The sequence below is a fragment of the Trichomycterus rosablanca genome, chromosome 16 (genome assembly GCF_030014385.1).
Source record: "Trichomycterus rosablanca isolate fTriRos1 chromosome 16, fTriRos1.hap1, whole genome shotgun sequence".
Lineage (NCBI taxonomy): Eukaryota > Metazoa > Chordata > Actinopteri > Siluriformes > Trichomycteridae > Trichomycterus > Trichomycterus rosablanca.
In genome coordinates, this window is record NC_086003.1 from 23,702,730 (window position 1) to 23,725,627 (window position 22,898).

At 39.4% G+C, this 22,898-nt stretch overlaps 1 protein-coding gene across 1 annotated transcript; it reads left to right on the forward strand.

Moving 5' to 3' along the window:
* The first annotated feature begins 1,576 nt into the window (after nucleotides 1–1,576).
* pfdn1 (prefoldin subunit 1) lies at nucleotides 1,577–21,874 on the forward strand. Its single transcript, XM_063011573.1, has 4 exons — nucleotides 1,577–1,638; nucleotides 3,493–3,659; nucleotides 3,764–3,848; nucleotides 21,507–21,874. Exons 1-4 carry the CDS (start codon nucleotides 1,606–1,608, stop codon nucleotides 21,588–21,590), a joined length of 369 nt encoding a protein of 122 aa, XP_062867643.1. The 5' UTR covers nucleotides 1,577–1,605; the 3' UTR covers nucleotides 21,591–21,874.
* The last annotated feature ends 1,024 nt before the right edge of the window (nucleotides 21,875–22,898 follow it).

Consider the following 22,898-nt stretch of genomic DNA (forward strand, 5'->3'; position numbering starts at 1 on the left):
TGTGATAATTCTGTATATTTACTAAATGCCCTGCAAGTGTGCATCTTGTAAGCAATAGGACTGTGGTGCATTGTTGGTTGTTTTGTTTTTTGCCATTGGATGTGTCCAGTATTTTGTTCAATTAGTTAATTCTTAGATTCAGTTTTAGTAAGCACTTCATCGTGATCAGGCTTATGATGGGTCCAGAGTCCATCTGAATACACTTGGCTCAAGGTGGGGAAACACCCTGGCTGGTCATCACACACTCGCCCCTCCACACACCTACAGGCAATATAGTACTAGTGTGGAGCAAGCCTATACAGAGCCAAGGAGACCCAGGTTTTTAGGAGCTGAACCACTATGCCCAATATCCAGTTTTTAATAATCTATAGAGCTGAGTCACAGTCATGGAAATGCTGTAATTCTTTTATTAGATTAAATAAGAGCTGCTATTTTAGTTATTGTTTCATTTCAAAGTACTGAGCTAAAACAACAATCACCACTTTGTATGTACTGTATCAACTGTGTTTTTAAATGTCTTGAAATATTGTAAAAATAGTAAAGATTAAATATGTGGTTTTTATGCTTTGTTTGTTGCTACATGAAGACATTTTGGTTATTTAATTTACAATGTTGTAATTGACTTGTGTTGTTGTAGAATGTTTGTCTATACTGTGAAAATGGAATTAAACACAATTGTTAGTAATTCTGTGTGAATGTTTACTACAGCCAAAGGTATGGACACCAGTAATTATTTTAAGGGTTGATTTAAAACATTTTGCATTTAGCAAGGATTTAATTCAGAACCATAAAGTAGCATGTAGATGTGCAGCACTGATCATGGTTTAAAATAAGGCACAAATAAAAGTGGATTGCAATGAAAGTTAATTTTAATTACTAATCTAGGTTTTAACACAAACAGGCTCCAGACACACATCCCTAATGAGGATGCAGTTGTTGCTAAAGATAACTAAATGAACTAAAAAGTTTCCCCATAGAAAACAAAGGACACAAAGAAGAAATGCACCCTGGCCAGGGTGCCAATCGATCACAAGACAACACTCATACATTTACTCATTTATGTTTACATTAAGGCAAAATATTTTGGCCCAAAACATTTCCATTCATGTCATTTAGTAGACGCTTTCATCCAAAGCAACTTACAATTCAGTCACTTGAGGGTCTTGCTCATGGAAACTTGGCAAATACTTGATTTGTGTAATCGAAATACATTTCGTTTCTGCTCTAACATGTTTAATATAATTAATTATATTTTCACTAATTACAATAGTAACTTGTGTAGTTTTAACAAGTGTATTTATATTTTAACATATGTGCCTGGTAAAATTAGTCAAGCTTGCAAGTCCTACTACTTTACATGCCTACAGGATCATGTATGTAGGAAAACTAGCAGTAAAATAATTGCTTTCAATATGTTCTGTAAATATAACCGTTAATGTCGTATAATGTGACTTTCCTACATTTACTCTACATTTACTTATTTACTATTAGTGGATTTAATCGATTAATTGTGCTGTTCAACACACCACATTCATCAAGAACAACAGAAACTCTGACATGGCAATGCTAGTGCGCATGCGCGTTTTCTCACATGTCTTTAGCAACATGGCAGCCCCTGTCGACCTGGAACTGAAGAAGGTAAATTACAAGCTATTCTTTAATTATTAAATCAAACTGTTCATATTTTATAGTCGACACTTGTTGCAGTAAATAACGCTCATTTGCAGGACTCCTTTGTTGATAATACTTTTGCTGTTGTAAAGAATTACGACGTTTTTATCGGATTGAAAAGCTTACTAGCTAACCGGCTATTTGTTCAATGTAATTGCTAGCTAACTTGTAAATATTATAAACGCTACACTGTATATACTATACACTTAATAATTGAACACGTGCATAATTAAAATTATCGCTGTGTATACAATTACTGTAGGTAAGCTGTAGTTATGCACAATCTGTAGCTCTCTACCCCGCCCGAATATGGAAATGGGACCAACACAGGACAGAGCTGAGCTGGGGGTGCTGGGTGATGGATCCCTCTCACTACAGTACTGACACTCTCATGCTACTGTGTGTGACACTAGTTTATCAGTTACAGAACGGTTACTGGGGTCTTAACACTGTTTACAATTACTCCGAGTCCTACCTTTGAGACACGCTTAGCTTGCTGGTAAAGCTGGTAGGTGTGCAGTTCAAATCTATAGCTCATCTTGTCTCATGGACCATTTTTGGTAATCTTCCTGTCAGTTTCTGACCACAAAATGTCAAGAGATCTAAAATCTGATCTCTGTGTGGAGTTTGTATATTCTCACTGTGTCTTCATGGGTTTCCTCTTGGAGCTCCGGTTTTCCTCCAAAGTCCAAAGAAACTTAAGTCAAGTGACTTGGAGAAATGGGCAACAAAATTGCCCGTGATGATGTTTGACATTGAACTTGAACTGGCAACTCTGTAACTCTCTGTCCTGTCATGAATGTAAAACCACAGTGTAAAACATGACCCTAAAATTATAATAAACAAACAAATTTGATCTATTGATATAATGCTGATATCAGGTATCTGATCAGTACTGATCCAGACAGTGATTTGATTCCCTTTATGCTTTTGTTGCCAGGTTATTAAAAAAACATTACAGGCATGATGGCAGCAAGCTGTAGAACAAAAGTCTGGGTTGGGTCAGCTTACAAAATGGGCAAGCATAAGAATCTGAGTGACTTTGACAAGGGTCAAATTGTGTTAGCTACTTGACTGGATCACAAAAATGGCCAGTTCTAGAAAAGAGCTGTGTAGTGTAGTGTGTTTTCCAAATATGTCCTGCCACACTGCAAAAAAATAGTTTAAGAATATTTTGAGGAACGTGACAGAGTTTGTGTTGACTTGGCCTCCAAAATTTCCAGATCGCAATTCAATTAAGCATCTGTGATTGGTGGGACTTGAACCAATTACCTTTCCAATTAGTTGCACAGTACCTTAACCATTGAGCTTCCACTGCCCATCAATCAAGATGCCTGGCTTACTTTTGACATTCCAATTCATCAACATGGTGTTCAACAGGGATCAGACCTGTGGGGTTCCTTTTCACCAAACTTCTGCCAGGACACTGTAATGTTAAAAGCATACATACCAAGGATGTCAATGATTAACGGGTACACCAATAAGAAGTCAAAAAAGTTATTGTTCGGTTAATGCTGCTGGTTAAAAGCTCATTTTAATTCAACAGCTGATGGTTGGTTTGCACTACAGACTTTAGAGTCATGTTTTAAGACTTGCCCTTACCCACCCTCAGTGTGTATGAGCCAAGATACTGTTTACATACTTACTGAGAGAGAGAGCAAGTGATACACGAAAGTTACACATTAAAATTCCAAACAGAAGCTGTTTTGTGTCTGTATGAAGTGTGAGTGCAGGATTGGCCAGACTAGGACCAGGTTTTAAAAATGAACTGGTTACTTAGCTGCTTGACCTAAATCGCTTCTTATATTGTTGTTTTCTCAGGCTTTTGCAGAACTGCAAGCCAAAATGATCGATACCCAGCAAAAGGTGAAGCTGGCTGATCTGCAAATCGAGCAGCTGAGTCGGATGAAAAAGCACGCTAACCTGACTCATGTAGAGATCACTTCACTTCCCGACAGCACTCGCATGTATGAAGGAGTGGGGCGCATGTACGTATCTCAGTGCATTTTTTACGTGCACCATAACTAATTCACTTTTAAGTGTTTTTGTCAGCTGGAAACGGCTGGTTTCATCTCATTTTGCTGTTCTACAGGTTTATCTTGCAATCAAAAGAGGAGATTAATAATCAGTTGGTGGAAAAGCAGAAAACCGCAGATGACAAGATTAAGGAGCTTGAGGTGAACCTTGTTTTATTTTCCGCTCACACATAATTCTAATAAACAAATCAAATAAAGTACACTATGGCCAAAAGTATTTGAACACCTGACCAACAGTCTGTTGGACATCTCATTTAAAAAAAACATAAAGTAATCTTTTCAGCTATAACAGCCACTCTTCTTTCATTTTTATTCCACTCATTTTGTGAATTTTCTGTGTGTGCTGGTGATGCATAATACCAGTCATCCACCATCATTAAGTATGAAAAATCAAGCCACCATCAAATCTGTGACGCTTTACATTTTATTGGTTGGTTTCTGTGAGGGTGTCATTATTATATCAGTATCACTGTCTGACAACACTTTCTTTGACCTCTGATATCAGTGCTGTGAATTAGAACAGCACGTAATACACTGACTTAATGCCAGCCAGCAAAACCTGCAGGCAATTGTCTGTAATGCTGCCTTGACTAATACGTTGTAACATTTTTAACAAGCATTTTTATGTTAATAGGTCAGCTCATGTCTAGTTTGTGCTACAGTGTCATAGTTTGCGTTACATATCAGTGTTTCATCTAGTTATTTTACCACAAACGTTTTCAAAATTATAAACAATTACGTATAATTCTTATCTATTTTCAGTAAGTGACTATCACAACGGCTATGCTTTATTCATACATAATGAACTGATTCAAATCTAGTTTACGGAATGTCTCATTTTAAGGTCATGCAAACCACATGCTTTGTGTTACTAGTGAAAGGAAAGTTACATCTTTGTTTGGTGCACATAGACTCTGGGTTTTGCTTTTGAAGTCCTGAAAAATATGCCATAGCAATTATTATGCTGTTTTATTTTATTGATGTTAAATAAAAACTGAAATGCCTTTTAATGAAAAGTTATTAGCCCTACAAATATTAGCTGTGATGTAACGTGGGCTTGTGATTGTCAACGTTCATCCCTGAGTTACCCAAAATATTCCATCAAAGCTTGAGGAGTTCTAGATGATCCTGTTTGTTAATGTTACATACAGTAAAAGGAAGTGAAAACATATAAACCACTGCAGTTTCAAGAACGTCTCTCAATATTAATCTGAATGTCAGTGAAATATCAATCACTGGAGTTCATCTCAGTAATCTTTAGACCAATAGTGCTGGTGTCCTAATAACATAATTATAATAATAACTACTAATAATAAACCAGGGTTGTTAATCATATTAATGTGCAAAGTACATATAGAAAAGATATAATAAATTACGATGTCTTTTACTATGTGGAAAAATGTGTTAGACTGTTGCTCAATATTGTGATACAGTAAAAGTGATTCTAACATTTTATTTTAGCATATTATTATATAAGGATATTCTGAAACTATATCGCATGTGATAGTAAACATGTGAAAAGATGATTTTTGGTGATGTAGCTGTCTAGATCATAAACCAAATTAATTACATGTGTGAGTGACGGAAAAGCATGGTGAAGAGCACCACACAACATTGCCCCCAACCAATTAATTGGGTTTTTATTAAAGGGGAGCATCTTTGGTTAAGTCCAACCTGCTTGAATTGAATTGAAACCTGTAAAAATGGCTATGAATTTTCGATGTTATATAATGTCAGTTTATCAGTAATGGTACATAGTTGCTACGTAGTCACAGCACTTTTAGTCATAGCTTCACATTTTCTGATGAGTGAAACATAAAAAATATTAGTAACATTTACAAAACTCTCCATATCACCCACCAATACTTAAATATGTCAACACCTGCTTATACGACTAACAGCTCTAACGTCATCTCATATGTTTCTTCTATTATGTAATGAACCACATAAACCAGGTATGTGTCTGGTCTTGAAGCTAAGGGGAAGCTAGTAACCTTTAAAAACAAACGGGGAATCCCTAAATATCAATCCTTTGTCTTGCAGTATCATTTTATACCAGCATAAGATTAATGGATTCGGTTGAGTCTTTTTTAGCCTGAAATGATGTTAGGAGGACGAGACGGATCACATTCCTACATTCCAACACAATGTTAATATTCCTCCTCCTTCCTTCATATTCTAGTAGAACAACCTCAGTTTTTCTGCCATGAATCATACAAGGTGGGGGAAACATTCCTTTTCACGTTGGCTCTATTGGATTCAGATCTGGTGATTGGATAGACTATTGAAATACACTGAACTCTGTCATGTTCATGGAGCCAGTTGAAAAGGACTTGTGCTTTGTGACATGGTGCATCATCATTCTGGAGTTGGTGGTCAATTATAGGGATGTAATGATACACTCTACCCACGATGCGATACGATTCACGATACTGGGTTCATGAAACGATTTTTTCCTGATTTTTTTTTTTTTAAACAAAATGAAATTGAAGACAAATTATGACAAAGTTTCCTTTTATAATTTCTCTTTAAAAAAATTAAATAAAATACTGTATTTGTGCTTATCTTTTATGTATCTAAATAATGAATGCTCTTTTATTTCTGAGGTAGGTACAAACTATGGCAAATATGCTTATTGTGTAAAAAAAAAACTGAAATGAAAACAAATCCAACATTATATAAATAAATGAATAATAAATGAATAATACAAATAAAGAAAGTATCCTCACATAAATAAATTTGGCTGGAAAATCCCCCTACCTGGCAACTTTGTAAAGTTCCGTCAACCAGGCGAGGTGAATAGCGCCAGTGTCCTCTGCTGTTTAAAGTGAATATTGATTCATCTTAAATGAATAACCGATTCGAATCGTGACACACGTGCACTGATTTTTAACTGTCTTGTGGTGCATTGTTACATCCCTAGTGAATTACGGTCGCAGTTGGCTGCACATGGTCAGCAACCATATTGAATATATTTGACTGTGGGTTTTAAGCAAAGCTCAGCTCTTTTTAGGAGTCCCAAACTGAGCCATTCTTTACACCTTTACATCCAAAAGCGACTTACAATTGTGACTGTATACACTGCAAGCAAGGGCTTTGCTTCAGGACCCAACAGTGGCAACGTGGCAGATGTGGGGCTTGAACCAGCAACCTAATGAGTACTAGCCCTTTACCTTAATTGCTTAGCTACCACTACATATCAGCAGAATTAAAGTGCATGTGTCCAAGTGAGTCTGTCCCCACTGTAGCCTTAGATAATCGTTCTTGTCTTGACAGGAGTGGAACATGATGCAGCCTTCTGTAGTTGTAGCCTGTTCTTCTTAAGGTACAACCCGTTTAGAGCTGCTTTACTGCTCAGCTCAGTTTTAACAAGTATTTATTGAGTTAGTGTAGCCTTCCTGTCAGCTCAAACCAGTCAGACCAGCTCAAACTTTAGCAAGATGTTTCTGCTCCCACTGGATGTTTTTATTATTATTTCACATTATATACAGTATATAGAATAGAAGACATTTCTTCGTCATATATACATATACTGATGTACAGTACAACTAAATTCTTTCTTCGCATATCCCAGCTTGTTTGGAAGCTGGCGTCAGAGCGCAGGGTCAGCCATTGTATGGTGCCCCTGGAGAAGAGATGGTTAAGGGCCTTGCTCAAGGGCCAAACAGTGGCTGCTTGGCAGAGCTGGTATTCGAACTTTTAACCTTTCAGTTGATAGCCCAAAGCCCTACTCACTAGACTACCACTGCCCCGTTATTCTAAGGCAACTGTGCATGAAATTCCATACACATGGTTTGACACAATCAAACCAGCCGATCTGGCATCAGCGACATTCAGAGTCACTCATCTGTATTCTGATATTTAATGTGAATGTTAACTAAAGCTCTTGCCCTTGTGTCTGTATGATATTATATACGCTGCTGTTTCCACATGACCGGCTCTTGGGATCACTGTTTGTATGAGCAGGTGCACAGGAGTTTCTAATGAATTGGCCGATGCGCATAAAATTTTTAGTTTCTCTGGACTAACTGGGCTCGATGTTTTAAAACCCGCATGCAGCCTGACGGATGTGTCAGTGAAGGGTTCAAACCTGCTAGTAAGGACAAAGACAAATTACACAATCTTGGAAATACAAATGAAGGAAATGGTTATTTCTTTATCTACACTAAGGCAGGAAGTTCTACTCAATGTAGATCATGGTCTCGTATTTCAGCCCCCACCACCATATACCCGCAAGTGCGTAAACGCATGCAAGCATTACGTGTGCCGTGTTGGGTGATGGTTGATGTGTCTTCCGCTCTTGATCTTTGATCTACTGTTTATTAGAAAAGCCCTGGTATCTGCACCATTGTTATTAATTCTGTTAAATTTTTCCGGTGGAACAGAAACGAGTGATAATTCTACGCTGTATCTCAGTGTTGATCGCTTGTTTAATGATAAATTTAATTTCCAGTAACCTAGCCAATTAGTTTTGTTGTGTGATCAAACATTGCATAGCTGCCAGACATCTGCACCAGCTTTGATAAGAGGTTTGGTTATGCACTTCAAAGTTAATGAACAGTCACAGATTCTTAATTTGGTAATGAGTCATATGAAACAGACCTCCATCAAACCACCATCGCCCATGCCCCTGCTGAAACTGTGCGCAGATGGCATTGATAATTACAGATCAGCACAGGATATGAGGCACAGTGTCATTACCCAATTCACCTTTCCTCTGTCTGGCTGGGTTGGATCGGTCATAAAGCTGCACTTTCATCATCTTGATCCAGCTTATAGTCTGGACCTGAAAGTGTCAGTAGTCGATTTGACAGACGTTTGTGTAAATATTTACTCTTTGGGCTGCTGTACTTGGTGTGGGTGGTGCATTTCCCCTCATTATATATTATTGAAATAAAAAATATTTGTCTAAAATTCCGCTTATCATTCTACATAAATCAGTGAATTTTAAAGGCATTTGACTGAAACATGGCAGTATTTTAACCCCCAAAAATATTTTTGTGAGAAATGCCTAACCCTTTATCATAGTTTGAGACTGCCACAGCCTTCACAGCAATAAAGTTTACACTTTATGGCCTTTAAACATACAGTACGAAGCATTAATTAAGAGTTTTTACTTAATAAAATTATAGGAAGTTGAAAGGCTGGATTAAATGGTGTAAGTAATGCCAAGTTCACACTACACGACTTTCCAAGTCGTCAGGTCGCGGTACAGTTCACACTACACAACTGGATCTCTTGTAATCGGGAGTCTTTCAAGTCGGTGTGGCTTTCACACTACACGACTGATTGTTGATAGGGGGTTTCACACTACACCATCTATCACCAACTTGAATCGCAGGCAAGTCTCTCTGGTCTCCCAAACTACGTTTTGTCACGAAAACAAACGCGAGAAGTGATGAGGGGTTTAATGATACCACGTCCAAAAATGCACGTCAACAAGTAGCGAGCAATCAAAGTGCTGCTGATGCGCAGCGTAAAATCAAGGAGAAAAAATTAATGAATCTGAGTGGATTTGGCTACACGAACAGCATGGATTGTTCTATAGTGAGTTGGAGGTTAATAAATATTTTTTGCAATGCAGGGTGGGTGTTATGTTTTGTAGAGAACGATGAGTTCAGAAATACTGTAAAACTTGTGTGTGTGCCGATGTATTCTGATATAAACTATATTCTGCCCCTGTCCCACCTTTTTACAATTCCTGTCCTGCGTTTCCCCTCACCCCGTATCTTGCGTTCTCATTGGCTATTCGACATAGCACTCATTGTCAGTCAGGCAACTCAGATCCAGAAATTTGACAAGCTAGATATATTTCTTCAGCCGCTCGGATCGAGTTGTTGAGTAGTTCACACATAGCGATTGAGAGCCGAGTTTTGATCGCCGAGTGAACGCCGAGTTGCTCCAGAGTCGGCAAATCTAGCGCCGACCAGTCGGCAAGCGAAAATCAGGGCAAGAATCGTGTAGTGTGAACTAGATGTAACTTTTCCGTTTGCTGGGGTGCTCAGGTGGTGCAGTGGTATACTGTTTCCCCGAAAATAAGACTTTTTTGCTCCCAAAGATGCGCTAGGTCTTATTTTCAGGGGATGTCTTATTTTTCCATGAAGAAGAATTCACATTTATTGTTGAACAAAAAAAATGAACATTTATTACTGTATATATATATATATATATATATATATATATAGGGCTGTCGAAGTTAACGCGATAATAACGCATTAACGCGACCTCAATTTAACGCGATTAAAAAAATTAGTGCCATTAACGCAAATTCTAGTTCATGTTGACACTTGACTGGTAGAACAAACGTTTTAATGTCGGACTTGCCACCGTTTTTCATTTGCGGTTTGTTAACATAATGTAACCGATCGTGGTAGTGATGCACTTGCATAATAAAGAAATAAATACACGCTATATTCACAAGTTGTCGGGAGCAGAACACTTTATTACACTTAATTAACTTCTTCTTCTGTACCGAATACCGGAAAGCTGAGTCGAGCACGTTAGTTCATGAACTATGGAAGCCCCAAAGGGTCAAAACACACTCACTTCGTGTAGAAACGTCCATCAAACCATCGTCACGATACAACCACAGACAAGTCTGATACAATAACTACGCCTTATCCCATCTAAAGCACCGCTGATCTACAATGTTTGCTGATGGAGAAATTCTAACCTACAATCTGACATTTACTGCCTAGTATGTGAGTGAATAAACTCCCTTACAGTTTTCTCTTGTCCCAGCAGTTTTTAACATAAGTACATTTAGCATAAAATGTGTTCACCATTTTAATTGTAACATTTCACTTAAAAATCCTTGTTTTCTATAACATTTACACAGATTTTTTTTTAATGCGATTAATCGCGATTAACTATATGAAATTCTGAGATTAATCGCGATTAAAAATTTTAATCGTTTGACAGCCCTAATATATATATATACTGTATATACTGAGCCACTTGTACAGCAGGGACGGTATTGCAGCTTCCGGCCACCAGGGGGAGCTCACCACAGCACACTCGTACAGCACAGCAGGGACAGCGTACGGTCCAAACAAAAACTTTTCTAGGTCTTACTTTCGGGAGAGGCCTTATATTTAGCAATTCAGCAAAACCTCTACTAGGTCTTATTTTCAGGGGATGTCTTATTTTCGGGGAAACACGGTAGCATGCTAGCCCACCAGTGCTGATATCTTTAGCTTGCTAAGAGCTACACGTACAATGGTTAGCTTGTCCGAGGAAAAAAAGCTGTAGGGATTCCTCATAACTGCTGCAATTACGACCTCTGCTGACCGATTGATGGGGCCTGCACATCAATCATTAATAACCTGCCATGTGTGGGTAAAAAGAAGTGATTGACTACTGCACACGTTATGGGGGTGTGTTAGTTACGGCCCTCCTCAGTCTAGACTGGAGGACTGCAGCAGGCGAAAATACAAATACAAACCAGGTTTGGATGTAACTATATAAGGAGGAAATGTAGGGGAAATGCATAGTTCTTTTTACTTTTTATGGTTGCCAAGTTGGCTGAATTCGCTTATGAAGTTGTAACATGCCGTACCTTACTGCCTGGCAAGGTACAGTCATGATATATCAGAGTACACTTAGACAACGGTGAACATCTAGTTTGTTTGTGTTGGCTCAGCTCCGGCCATGCAGGTCTGGGCCTGTAGGTGGCTGCGCTGTGGCTGGGTGCTTGGGTGTAATCCCAGGCTGATCCACTGAGGTTGTCCCAGATGGCGGTTGAGGAATGCAGCTAAGGGTTTCCCTCAGCACGAAAGGGGAGGGAGGGAATGGACATAGGGCTTTTTCATACCAATGACATTTTTTCTTCTCACAGTGGCCACCTGTGTTGTCTATCTATCCTGTATTTTCTGAGCTGGCAGGAACAAAGGTTCTGCTCAGACAAAGGACCACAGTGGACGCAAGCTATCATTTTGCTCTAAGAAATTTAGGGTTTTGGAAATCTGTTGATATCATCAGTTTGCGTATGATCTAACAGGACTGACTTGCAGACCTGCTGTTGATTGAGTTTGCTCCTTAACTTGACCCCTGAGGCACAGTACCATTTTAGATGTTGGTTGCCTTTTTTTAAAAAGAAATAACATTGCTGCCATTCTTTTTAGCCAAGATGTGACTACCGTATTTAGAACGAAGGGTGCAGATGAGCTCATTGCTCTGGTGGCTGCCGCACCCGCTGGCCGGGAAGGAGCAGTGATTTAGGAGGTAACATGATGTCATCAGCAGCCCAGCAGTGTGCTGGCCCCCCTCGGAGCTCCTCGTGATCGCCGAGCATGAGTGATGACGATACCAATGCCAGTGATTCCTTTATGAGCTCATAATTGGCTGGGATGCAGGTGGCCGCTTGGCTGACTGTGGATGAGTTTGGCTTTGATGAAAGATTAGTTTATGGACCTGTCAGCTCCTCTCACTCATCCTGGATGGTTTTTTTGTTTAATGTACTGATAGAGAATATGGTTGATGGCTGTTATTAATACTCAGGGGGCTAGACAGTCTGCAGATTTAGTCTTGTGGCTTGGGTGTCAAGCTTGGGTGTGAGCATGGTGATAAATGTCCCTACAAGGTACTTTGATGCCTATGTCTCCTTACTGACATATGATTGGTTACTTAACACCATCTGTGTTATGAGGATCATAACAAATAGTGCTAAAACTGATAGTGTTAAACATCTATACAGCATGCGTGACATTATCATCATGTTTTTTTTTTTTTTAAGAGGGGGCGGCGTCTTGTGGTCTTTACACTCTTTGCATTTTAGCATTAGGTCTTGTTGTGTATGGGTCAGTTGCAGTGTCAGGACAGCCTCGCATGGGGTTCTGTTTCATTATCTGTTCTTTGGCAGTATTAAAACACTAATCTGTGTGCCATTGGATAGGGATTTCTTTATTAAAGCAGCTATACGTTGCTTTTTGGTATTTTAAGACCTCATTGGTAGAAATTTGGCGTTGTTGTGAATTTAGTGTATCGCTGATCCCATGCTGACATGTTCTACAGTAACGGCATTAAGCACACGCTTATATGTGACGTGCTTTTACTCCTGCAGGGTCCAGTGGCAGTGTGCTTTACATCACTCCACCCTGTTCTCCCCGTGTCCGCGTGGGTTTCCTCTGGGTGCTCCGGTTTCCCCCCACAATCCAAAGACATGCAAGTGAGGTGAATTGGAGACACTAAATTGTCCAAGACTGTGTTCGATATAACCTTGTGGACTGATGAACCTTGTGTAATGAGTGAGTACTGTTCCTGTCATGAGTGTAACCAAAGTGCGAAACATGACGTTAAAATCCTAATAAACAAACAAACATCACTCCACCCAAAAACAGTGCAGTTATTTTAGTTTAGTTTTTTTGTGCCCGACTAGACAGTAGGAATCACCATTGTAGGCAGCAAAGAGGTTTATTTCCCATCTAACCTTTCACAGCCAGTTGTCTAACCCAACCTTGCTCACCAGTGCCACCTGGCTTTGTCAGGGATGCTGTTAAAGCATTTTTTACGCAGCCAATTGTCCAACCCAGCCACTCTCAACAGTGCCATCAGTTATTGACATAATTAAATGTATTAAACTTTCAAGAATCGATAGTTACACAATTTATCATGGAAATGCAGAGTATAAGCCAACTCATTTATCATCCAAACTTCTTACATGCTCTTTCCTCAATGTTTTTTTTTCATATTGCAATGTCAGCGCTGGAGTCAGCATATGACTGACGTAAACAGCCAAACACTAACACCCCCGCCCCTCCCCAACCATACAATGCCTTTACAAGAGTGTTGTGTAAAGATCACAAACTAGCATGGACCGGTTGTGTGCATCATCTCAGGCTCTGGTTTCCCCATTGATAGTAAGTGGACCCGAACCATGCCAGTACAATACCTTCTGCAAAAGAACAGAGCCAGTGAACCCACCTACTGTATAAGGTCAAGCATTCAAGCTTGTTCTGCTCTCTTTATACATAATTAACCTGTCTGGAAGCATATTGTTATCTTTCTCTACTTATTGAATTTGCATTTCCCTCATGTCGGGATTTTCCCCGTTTGTGTAGTAATTCAGACCTCTTGGCTTGCGACACTAGACAAACCGACAACAAGGAGCTTATTTAGAGCGGTATGTGTATCTGCCCTGTCATCTGTGCACTAAGTCACTGTGTGCAGCAAGAGTGTGTAAGAGGCCCATTAACACCGTAACAATGAGAGGCTCAGCGGTTTAACTCGTCCACAGTCAGAAGGCTTCTCATTGTACCTGCTTCTATATTGTTGTGTAAAGGTCAGCCTTATAAGATATCATTACTGGCAAAGAGGATAGTGTTTCATATCCTGAGTTTCCACTCATGAGGCTTTAACGTTTGTTGTGGACTTGGGAAGTAAAGAAATGCATTGTTCGTTCAGATTGATTAGCACTTGGTGATTACTTACATTTACACACAACAATTTGTCGTCTCTTTAAAGGATCTTTAGTTGTTAGTGGTTTTGTGAGTGTGATCAAACTGATGTTTAAACCTGTGGTCACTGCGGAGAGATTGCTATTGGGTGCTAGACTGGTCTGCCTGTAGCCCATATCTGTCTCCTGTTAAAACCATGTGGTACATCATTAAATGTAAATCAGGCCTTCTCATCTAACATTAGGCATTCCTCAACTCTGAGGAAATACAGCCTAAGAGGAAATAAGAAAGAAGGCTGGAGGCTGTGTTAGCCACAAGGAGGGCTGGTTTATATTGATGTCCTTGGTTTCGGACCGAATGTCCAACTAGCTCATAGTCAGGTGTCCATATACTTTTTACCATATTGTTTTTTTAAGGCAATACATGATTTCTCCTTTATCTCAACTACAAAAAAATCAAGAGTTAAGAAATATTGTTTTACAGAAACGATGCACAAAAACATTGTAGCAAAAAGATAGTTGTTATAGAGATAAACACATTAAAAACTCTCTCTACCAGTCATGATCCTTACATTCTGGTGCTTTAGAGTAGAGGTTCTCATAGTGGGGTCCTTGATTTATTAATAGGGGTTGTGCAGTTTAACCTATCAATATATTTCTATTTAACTGGTCACTTGAGTTTAAGAATTTACATTTATTTTGAATATGTTAATAAGTACACTGTCATTAATGCAAAGTATGTTACATTACAGTTCTGTGCTCACACTTTCCTCTTGTGGAGAAACTTAATGTTAAACATATGTGACAAACCAGATCCATGAGACGCTTCACATAAACAGTTTCATAAAACTTGTATTTCCAAAATAAATCTGCTGGTCTGTGGATTTTTTTTGGCACATGAAGTGGTCCTAGGTTGCAATAAGTTTAAGAACCCCAACTTCAAGGAAAGCTCTCACTGATTATTGCCGTATTGTTCAGCTCCTCATTTGTATTATTTTACACTTTTACAATGCCACAAACTGCCGTGCCTCTCTATTAATTAATAACTTTTTGAAGTTTTATTATTTGTCTTGCTGATGTTATAAATTCAGGCTAGTACAAATTTTTCCTGGATTGATGCTGTTATTCCAGATTACATCACTGAAAATCCGGGAAGGGCTTTTATTATTTGAATAAATATAATTAAATATCCTGTTGGTCCACATTGGTTACATTAGAGATGTCTTGATATTTATTTATTTATTTATTTATTTATTTATTTTATTAAAATTTTTAACGTCAGGTTACATTCATGACAGGACGGGTAGTTACTGGTTACACACGATTCATCAAGTCTTCAATATCAAACACAGACACGGCTAATTTTGTATCCAATTCACCTCAGTTGCATGTCAATGGACTGTGGGAGGAAACCGGAGCTCCCGGAGGACACCCACACAGACATGGGGAGAACATGCAAACTCCACACAGAAAGACCCAGTTTTGAACCCAGGACCTTCTTGCTGTGAGGCAACAGTGCTACCCACCGCTCCAGCTGGGAATCGAACCCAGGACCATCTTGCTGTGAGGCGACAGTGCTACCCACTGCTCCACCTGGGAATCGAACCCAGGACCTTCTTGCTGTGAGGCAACAGTGCTACCCACTGCTCCACCTGGGAATCGAACCCAGGACCTTCTTGCTGTGAGGCAACAGTGCTACCCACTGCTCCACCTGGGAATCGAACCCAGGACCTTCTTGCTGTGAGGCAACAGTGCTACCCACCGCTCCACCTGGGAATCGAACCCAGGACCTTCTTGCTGTGAGGTGACAGTGCTACCCATTGATACAGAAATTATTGCACACCTGCCAGTCAATCAGAATTGACAACTGTCTGTGTCTGAGTGTGTAAACATGGCTATTTATTATCACATAATCATTTTTCCCGGTGCTATTCCAAGAACACGTCATCAGCTCATTTCTGAGCACTGTATGGTTTGATTGTTATCTGTTGGAGGATGGAAAACCAAACTGTGTACTCTGTAATGCTGTAGAGCTATAAACGCCTAAACAAAGTGTCATGAACACAAACACATCATTATTTTGGACAGTCTTGCAACATCAGGAAGTAACAGGGAATTTGACTATTGCACATTCAAAATAAGCACTTTGTAAATACTGCCCAGTGCTGGTTAACATTTTTACTTGGAAATGGGAAGGCAGGGTGAAGACAAAATTGGAGGACTGTAATATAGTGACACAACTTTGAAAAACACTGTAAGTCAGTTCTTCGACTTCTGTAGAACTTTTATTTTTCACTGCGATTGGGAAATTGTTAGACTTAAATGCGTGTTAAGCATAGCATTGTGATCATCCTGGGAAAGTACGTAACCAAGTATTGCAGAAATATTGTCAGTAGCAGAGAAAGGTTTCTGCATTTATTACTCATCACATGTGGTATAATCATCATCTAGCTATTATAATAAACACTGCCTAAAGCAATAGCACACAGTTTTGCTTTTCATAACTCTATGAAAACACTTTCATGTGGGCAGAATGATTTTCTATATCAGTCCTTTTTTATGCCTTTTCTCCCCATTTTCCTCCTGATTTAGCGCACTCAATTTGTCCTCCGCTGCTGAGGGATACCCGATTGCATCCATGGAGAGCTCGTCGCTGCACACGCCTCTTCCAACACGTGCACAGCCCTCCTTTTCTCGCCCATGCATTTTGCACAGGCTTTTCCTCCTCCAATCAGGGTCTTTACACAGCGTATGAAGACCGACCCACCCACACATTGTCCGGCTCCCAAGCTGCAGATACGGTGGCCAGTTATGCCTGCCAGATGGCGCCCAGCCGACTGGTGGCAACGCCAAGTTTCTAACCGAGGAGTTCTGAATCTTGGTGCTGGTGTGCTAGCGGAATATCTTGCTGTGCCACCTGGGTGCCTTATTAGTCCTTTCTTAAGTCTTCACACTTTTTACACAAATTTAACCTACCCTTCAAATATTGTTCAGGATTTAGTGATGTGCAATCACTTCACTAAACACTCTATACATACAATTCTGTTATGTCATTTAACATTGTGGCATGATCTTTTAATTCCCTAGTAGTGATTTATTATTAATTATGCTGATGATGTCTCTGTGGTTTTATAGATTAGATTTTTTACTTGACTACAGGACTGATTTCCTCTCAGTATATAGTGATATATTCAGTATATATTCTCATTGTATGGTGGCTTTGTGGGGGCCAGACATTAAAAAAGTACACCCAGATGTGAAAGCAGGATTCACAAAAGGCAGAAGAACAGAGATATCATCTCAGATGTACCCTGGATTATAAAAAAAAGCCTTGGAATTCAAGAAGGTAGCAACATGTGCTTCATTGACCACAGCAAAGCTTCTGACTGTGATGACCACACAGTTGTGGAATGTTCTCAGCATGGTGGGAATACCAAATCTTTTCAACACTCTAATGAGGAATCGCTACACTAATCAACAAGCCACAGTCATGACAGAAATAGACAAACAGACTGAATCCATGTTAGTAAAGCAGTTGGACCAGGCTGCCATTCTGTTACCGTTCCTGCTCAGCATGTATGTCGATAATTTAATAAGAGAAGCAGGACTGGAGAAAGATGATCTTGGATTCAATAGTGCTGGAAGAACATCAGTAATCTTCAAAATGTAGATCTGAACACTCAACATTAAAAAACAGAGTGAAAAGATGTCATGACAACAGGAAAGTCAAGATAAGATGTCTATGTGGTGGAGAGCTTTTGCCTATCTGAAACAATTATTGACTTCAAATGATCCAGCAATCAGGACAAGAATAAAGGAACTGAAATAGATCTTTAGATGTAACGATTTGTCTCTCCAACCCAATAAAAGTATCGACTATGGTCTTCTTTGCAGTTTGGTATGTATGTGAAAGCTGGACAATAAAAAAGCAGGACAGGAAGAACATCTATGCCTTTTAACTTTGGTGTTGGCAAAGACTTTTGAGAGCAGCTCGGATGGCAAAGAAAACAAACAAATGGATCACTGGTCACTTAAAGCACAGATAACCAAACTAAAGCTGTTTTATCTGGAATACATTAAGAGAAGAACCAATTAATTGCAAAAGACAACCATGCTTAGAGGAGTTGAGGGTAAATGAGGAAGAGGATGGATAAAATTAGTGAATTAGTGAAACAGGGAACAAACCGTTAAGAAGACAGGATGTTCTGGAGATACACTATCCATATGGTCAGGATTGACTTTATGGCATTTACTAACTATGTCCTTCTTTACCTTGACAAGAGACCACTGTTCCTTGTAATGTATAATAGCTGCAGTCAGACTAGTCATTCACTGTAGTCAGTCTATATTATACTCCATTGAATTACATTACAAAGTGTTTTTTTACCACCAAGCTATTAATCTTATAGTGTATTTATGACCCAGAATATTTTCTATAAACCTCCTTAAAACATATAAAACAAGTTGTGAATCATTTTCAGACCAAGTGCGTGTTCAAATAATTCACAGAAAACGTTGCAGAAATCAGTAAATCCCAGAACTGCCATGACATACAAATTCATCATAAGTGTATGTAACTTTAACAATAATTTACTCTAAAAGTAGTGCAAGTTCTGCAACACATTTTGAGAAAAGCTTTTGCAAAGTCAATCATTTTAGTTTGTATTAAAAGCTGCGAGATCAAGCTGGGACTGGTCTGTTACGAGTTAAAAAAAAAGAGATGATATCTGAATGATGTTAACAGTGATGCCAACATCCAGATCATTCCAAACACCCTAACAACTTTTGGGTGGCATGGTGGCTACGTGGGTAGCACTGGGTCCTTTTCTGTGTGAAGTTTGCATGTTCTTCCCGTGTCTGTGTGGTTTTCCTCCCACAGCTTCGGTTTTCTCCCACCTTGAGGTTAATTGGAGATACCAAATTGTCCATGACTGTGTTTGACATTGAAATTGTAAACTGATGAATCTTGTGTAACAAGTAACTACTGTTTCTGTCATGAATGTAACCAAAGTGTAAAACATGATGTTAAAATCAAACAAACCAGCTTTTTCTTTTTTTCTTTTACAATCCAGAAACCAGAGACTGTGATTCTCGCCCTGTGTTTTGTAACTTGTGCATTTTACTGTCATTTAAAAGATACTTTTGTCCGGTGACCTTTGGTGGAATTTGTGGAATGCTGCAGGTTTCAGTTGTGGTTTTAAGTTTTTTCTTATGTTTCTTAAGATGATTTTTGTTTGTAATGGTATGCCAGTGACAAGTAGGAGGAATAACGATGATAGAAAAAATGTCTGCATCTCATTCTGCCCTGCCTTCTGTTTCCAAAACAAAGTGATGTGTGTGAGCTGTACTGTCGTACTCTTCTGCTCTGAACCGAAGACAATGTAACATTTTTATATGAGACGACGGCGTTCACACACTCAGACGCATTGTTGTGTCAGTGAACAGGATCAGCAAGGTGCTATTAATAAATCCTACCATGAGTGAACAATGCTGTACAGTTTATCTGATGCCATTCTGACATCAGCATCAGTGAAACGTGTATAGCTTTAAACTGACACTTGCTTCTTTAGCTCTTGTGAGTACAGATTTATCCTTTATTATACAGCTGTACACAAACTGGATATACAAACGGTTCACTTCTCATGGATTTGTATACTGTTTGGATGTGCGGTCTGGTACTTCAGTCTGAATTATTACCACATCACAAAAAAAATCCTTTGCCACTCAGACATGATCAGTTTACCTTTACAGGTAATGTTCATCATTCAAGCTTGCAGCTTTCAAATGCTAATTTGCTAGGTTGCACCCTTTCACTGTTGCACTGAAAGTCCAGTTACGCATGATGTTACATATAACAAATCCCACATACAATGGATTTGGTGTCGCCTGTCTCCAACACCCCAATGTACCTTGTACAAAAAAGGCTTTTCTAATTAGGTTTTATTCATGAAGGGATCTGACCACAATTTGACTACATCTTGTAGTGTAACATTTAATTATTTATTCTTTTATGTATTTTATTACCTTTAATCCTGTTTAGACTTTCAATAGCTCCGGTGCTACATAAAAACATGAAGTGCAAGGCATGAGTACAACCAAGATGAAGGACAAATTCACTTACCTAGAATAAATCCAGTGGGTCACAGTATTTTGGACATGATTGTTAGTCATTTAACACTTTTTTGTAACCACATGTTAGTGTGCTGATTCAGCAACAAAGATAATAGTTTTAATCACTGAAAGAGAAATGTACCTGCATGTCAAGCTCCTCATTCCTATTTTCTACCCAACTATTTCAACCCAAGCCCAACAATGAACACCAAAAATAAAAGCAAAACACCCAAAGTGAACAGTAATTTAAACAGTGAGGTGTAATCTTTGCTCTGCATGAACAGTCCCTCATCCTTTGTAATACATTTATTGATAAAAATGAACTGTATGATACACTGAGGTGCTCAAATTACTGTATGCGCTCCTGTAAGGGTATATTGGGGTATAACAAACTGTATTAGAATTATGCTCACATGTAGCCTGGTGTTTTATGATAATACTCCATATTTAAGTGTGGTACTGGTTTTCACAATGTAAGACATGTGGTTAGAGGTACCAGTGGGACAGAAGTGTGCGGGCGTGCGTGTGTGCGCACCTGTATCTGCACACTGTAGTGATGTGTAGGTCTGACTCAGTGGTCATGGTTTGAGGATTTTAGAAACCAGCCTGTTTACCCAACAGTCTTCCTTTTTTTGCCGCTCCCCTTTTACCCAGTCCAGTCATGTCCAATTGCAGCTTATCTCACTCCCATCGCTGCTGCCGCCCACACCCCTGATTGTTGTCACGCACCTCTATGACATTACTTCTTTTCACCTGTTAGGGGCGGGGTCCCTGTGTGCAGTATTGCATGCAGAGAGGTTGTAATTGCCCCAGCGTCAAGGAACTCTGTTTCAGCCATTGTCCCTTCCTCTACAGACACACAGCCAATCTTGAGTGTGTATGTGTCCTGGCGGCTCACACAGGTGTTCTCATCTTGAGACGTGCACCCCACCTTCCCATCATTACTCCTATAAGGGGGTAAGAAAGTGATTTCAGACAGTGTTAAGCAAAAAATTACTCCAGGTACTAAATCTGTTTATATGACACCTTTAGTCCTTAGTACCTTAGTATTTGAAGCAGGTACCTTATAGATAGTTCAAGATTTTTTAAAACAGTTGCAGATTAGTCTCCAGTTAATGCTAGTAATTAATGGTTTCATTCTCTTTATGTTTAATTTCAGTACAGTTTTTTGCAGAAGTTGCTAAATGCTGTAAACGTAATGTAAATAAAATGTTTGTGAAATCTTTCTGCTGGTACCATGACATTGTTTGCACATTATTTTGAAAAACAAATGATATTTCTTCTTTTCTCTGCAGCAAAAGAAGACGTACCTGGAGCGCAGTGTAAAGGACGCAGAGGACAACATCAGAGAAATGTTAATGTCCAGACGGGCTCAGTAACACTCACTCAGAGCACTGATCTCACCTTTAACCCCACTGGGATTTGTTACTACATGTTTAATGCGTACCTGCCGATACTCTGGTATTCCCAGGAACAGAACACACTCATTATTTCTGTAAATGGGGGGCCAGTAGGACTGGATGATTATGGGTGTGAAGTTTAGGCCACCTGACTGGTAACTGTCAGTGTGATCTGATTCTATTAAAACATCTTGTATTTGCTTGACTGCTATAATAAAATGTTTCTGTTTGTTTAGGCATTGTATTAAAGTTGTCACTGTGAATGACTGTGTCTGTGACTAGTTCGGATTATAGACTGAGAGTGGAAGATGGCGATTTAGATTCTGTCAGAGCGGTGTAATTAATGACTAATGTTTATTGTCTCAAACACTGAACAGGATTTTCTCTCTGTGAGTTTTCTTTTTATATCAGTAGTGTGAAGGTTTCCCGTCACACCCATACACGCTTTCACTATCCATTCACCGGAGTGGTAGCAGTATTTTATCCTGGATGTTCTATTTAAATATTTTATTACCGTAACCATGTTAAGTTTCTTATTTAAAATGATTTTTTTTTATCAACAAAAGTTACATTTTCATTCATGTTGTAGCTGTAAATTACACTGCCCCACTACCGCTGGAATCCAAGGTTTGAATCCCCAGCTGTGCTATCAGCCAGTCAGGCATCTACAGGGGTTGGACAAAATAACTGAAACACCTGTCATTTTAGTGTGGGAGGTTTCATGGCTAAATTGGACCAGTCTGGTGGCCAATCTTCATTAATTGCACATTGCACCAGTAAGAGCAGAGTGTGAAGGTTCAATTAGCAGGGTAAGAGCACAGTTTTGCTCAAAATATTGCAATGCACACAACATTATGGGTGACATACCAGAGTTCAAAAGAGGACAAATTGTTGGTGCACGTCTTGCTGGCGCATCTGTGACCAAGACAGCAAGTCTTTGTGATGTATCAAGAGCCACGGTATCCAGGGTAATGTCAGCATACCACCAAGAAGGACAAACCACATCCAACAGGATTAACTGTGGACGCAAGAGGAAGCTGTCTGAAAGGGATGTTCGGGTGCTAACCCGGATTGTATCCAAAAAACATAAAACCACGGCTGCCCAAATCACGGCAGAATTAAATGTGCACCTTAACTCTCCTGTTTCCACCAGAACTGTCCGTCGGGAGCTCCACAGGGTCAATATACACGGCCGGGCTGCTATAGCCAAACCTTTGGTCACTCGTGCCAATGCCAAACGTCGGTTTCAATGGTGCAAGGAGCGCAAATCTTGGGCTGTGGACAATG

Coding starts and splice junctions, on each gene's coding strand:
- pfdn1 (XM_063011573.1), top strand. CDS start 1,606: ATGGCAGCCCCTGTCGACCTGGAACTGAAGAAG. Junction 3,660..3,763: donor TATGAAGGAGTGGGGCGCAT/GTACGTATCTCA, acceptor GCTGTTCTACAG/GTTTATCTTGCAATCAAAAG. Junction 3,849..21,506: donor ACAAGATTAAGGAGCTTGAG/GTGAACCTTGTT, acceptor TTTTCTCTGCAG/CAAAAGAAGACGTACCTGGA.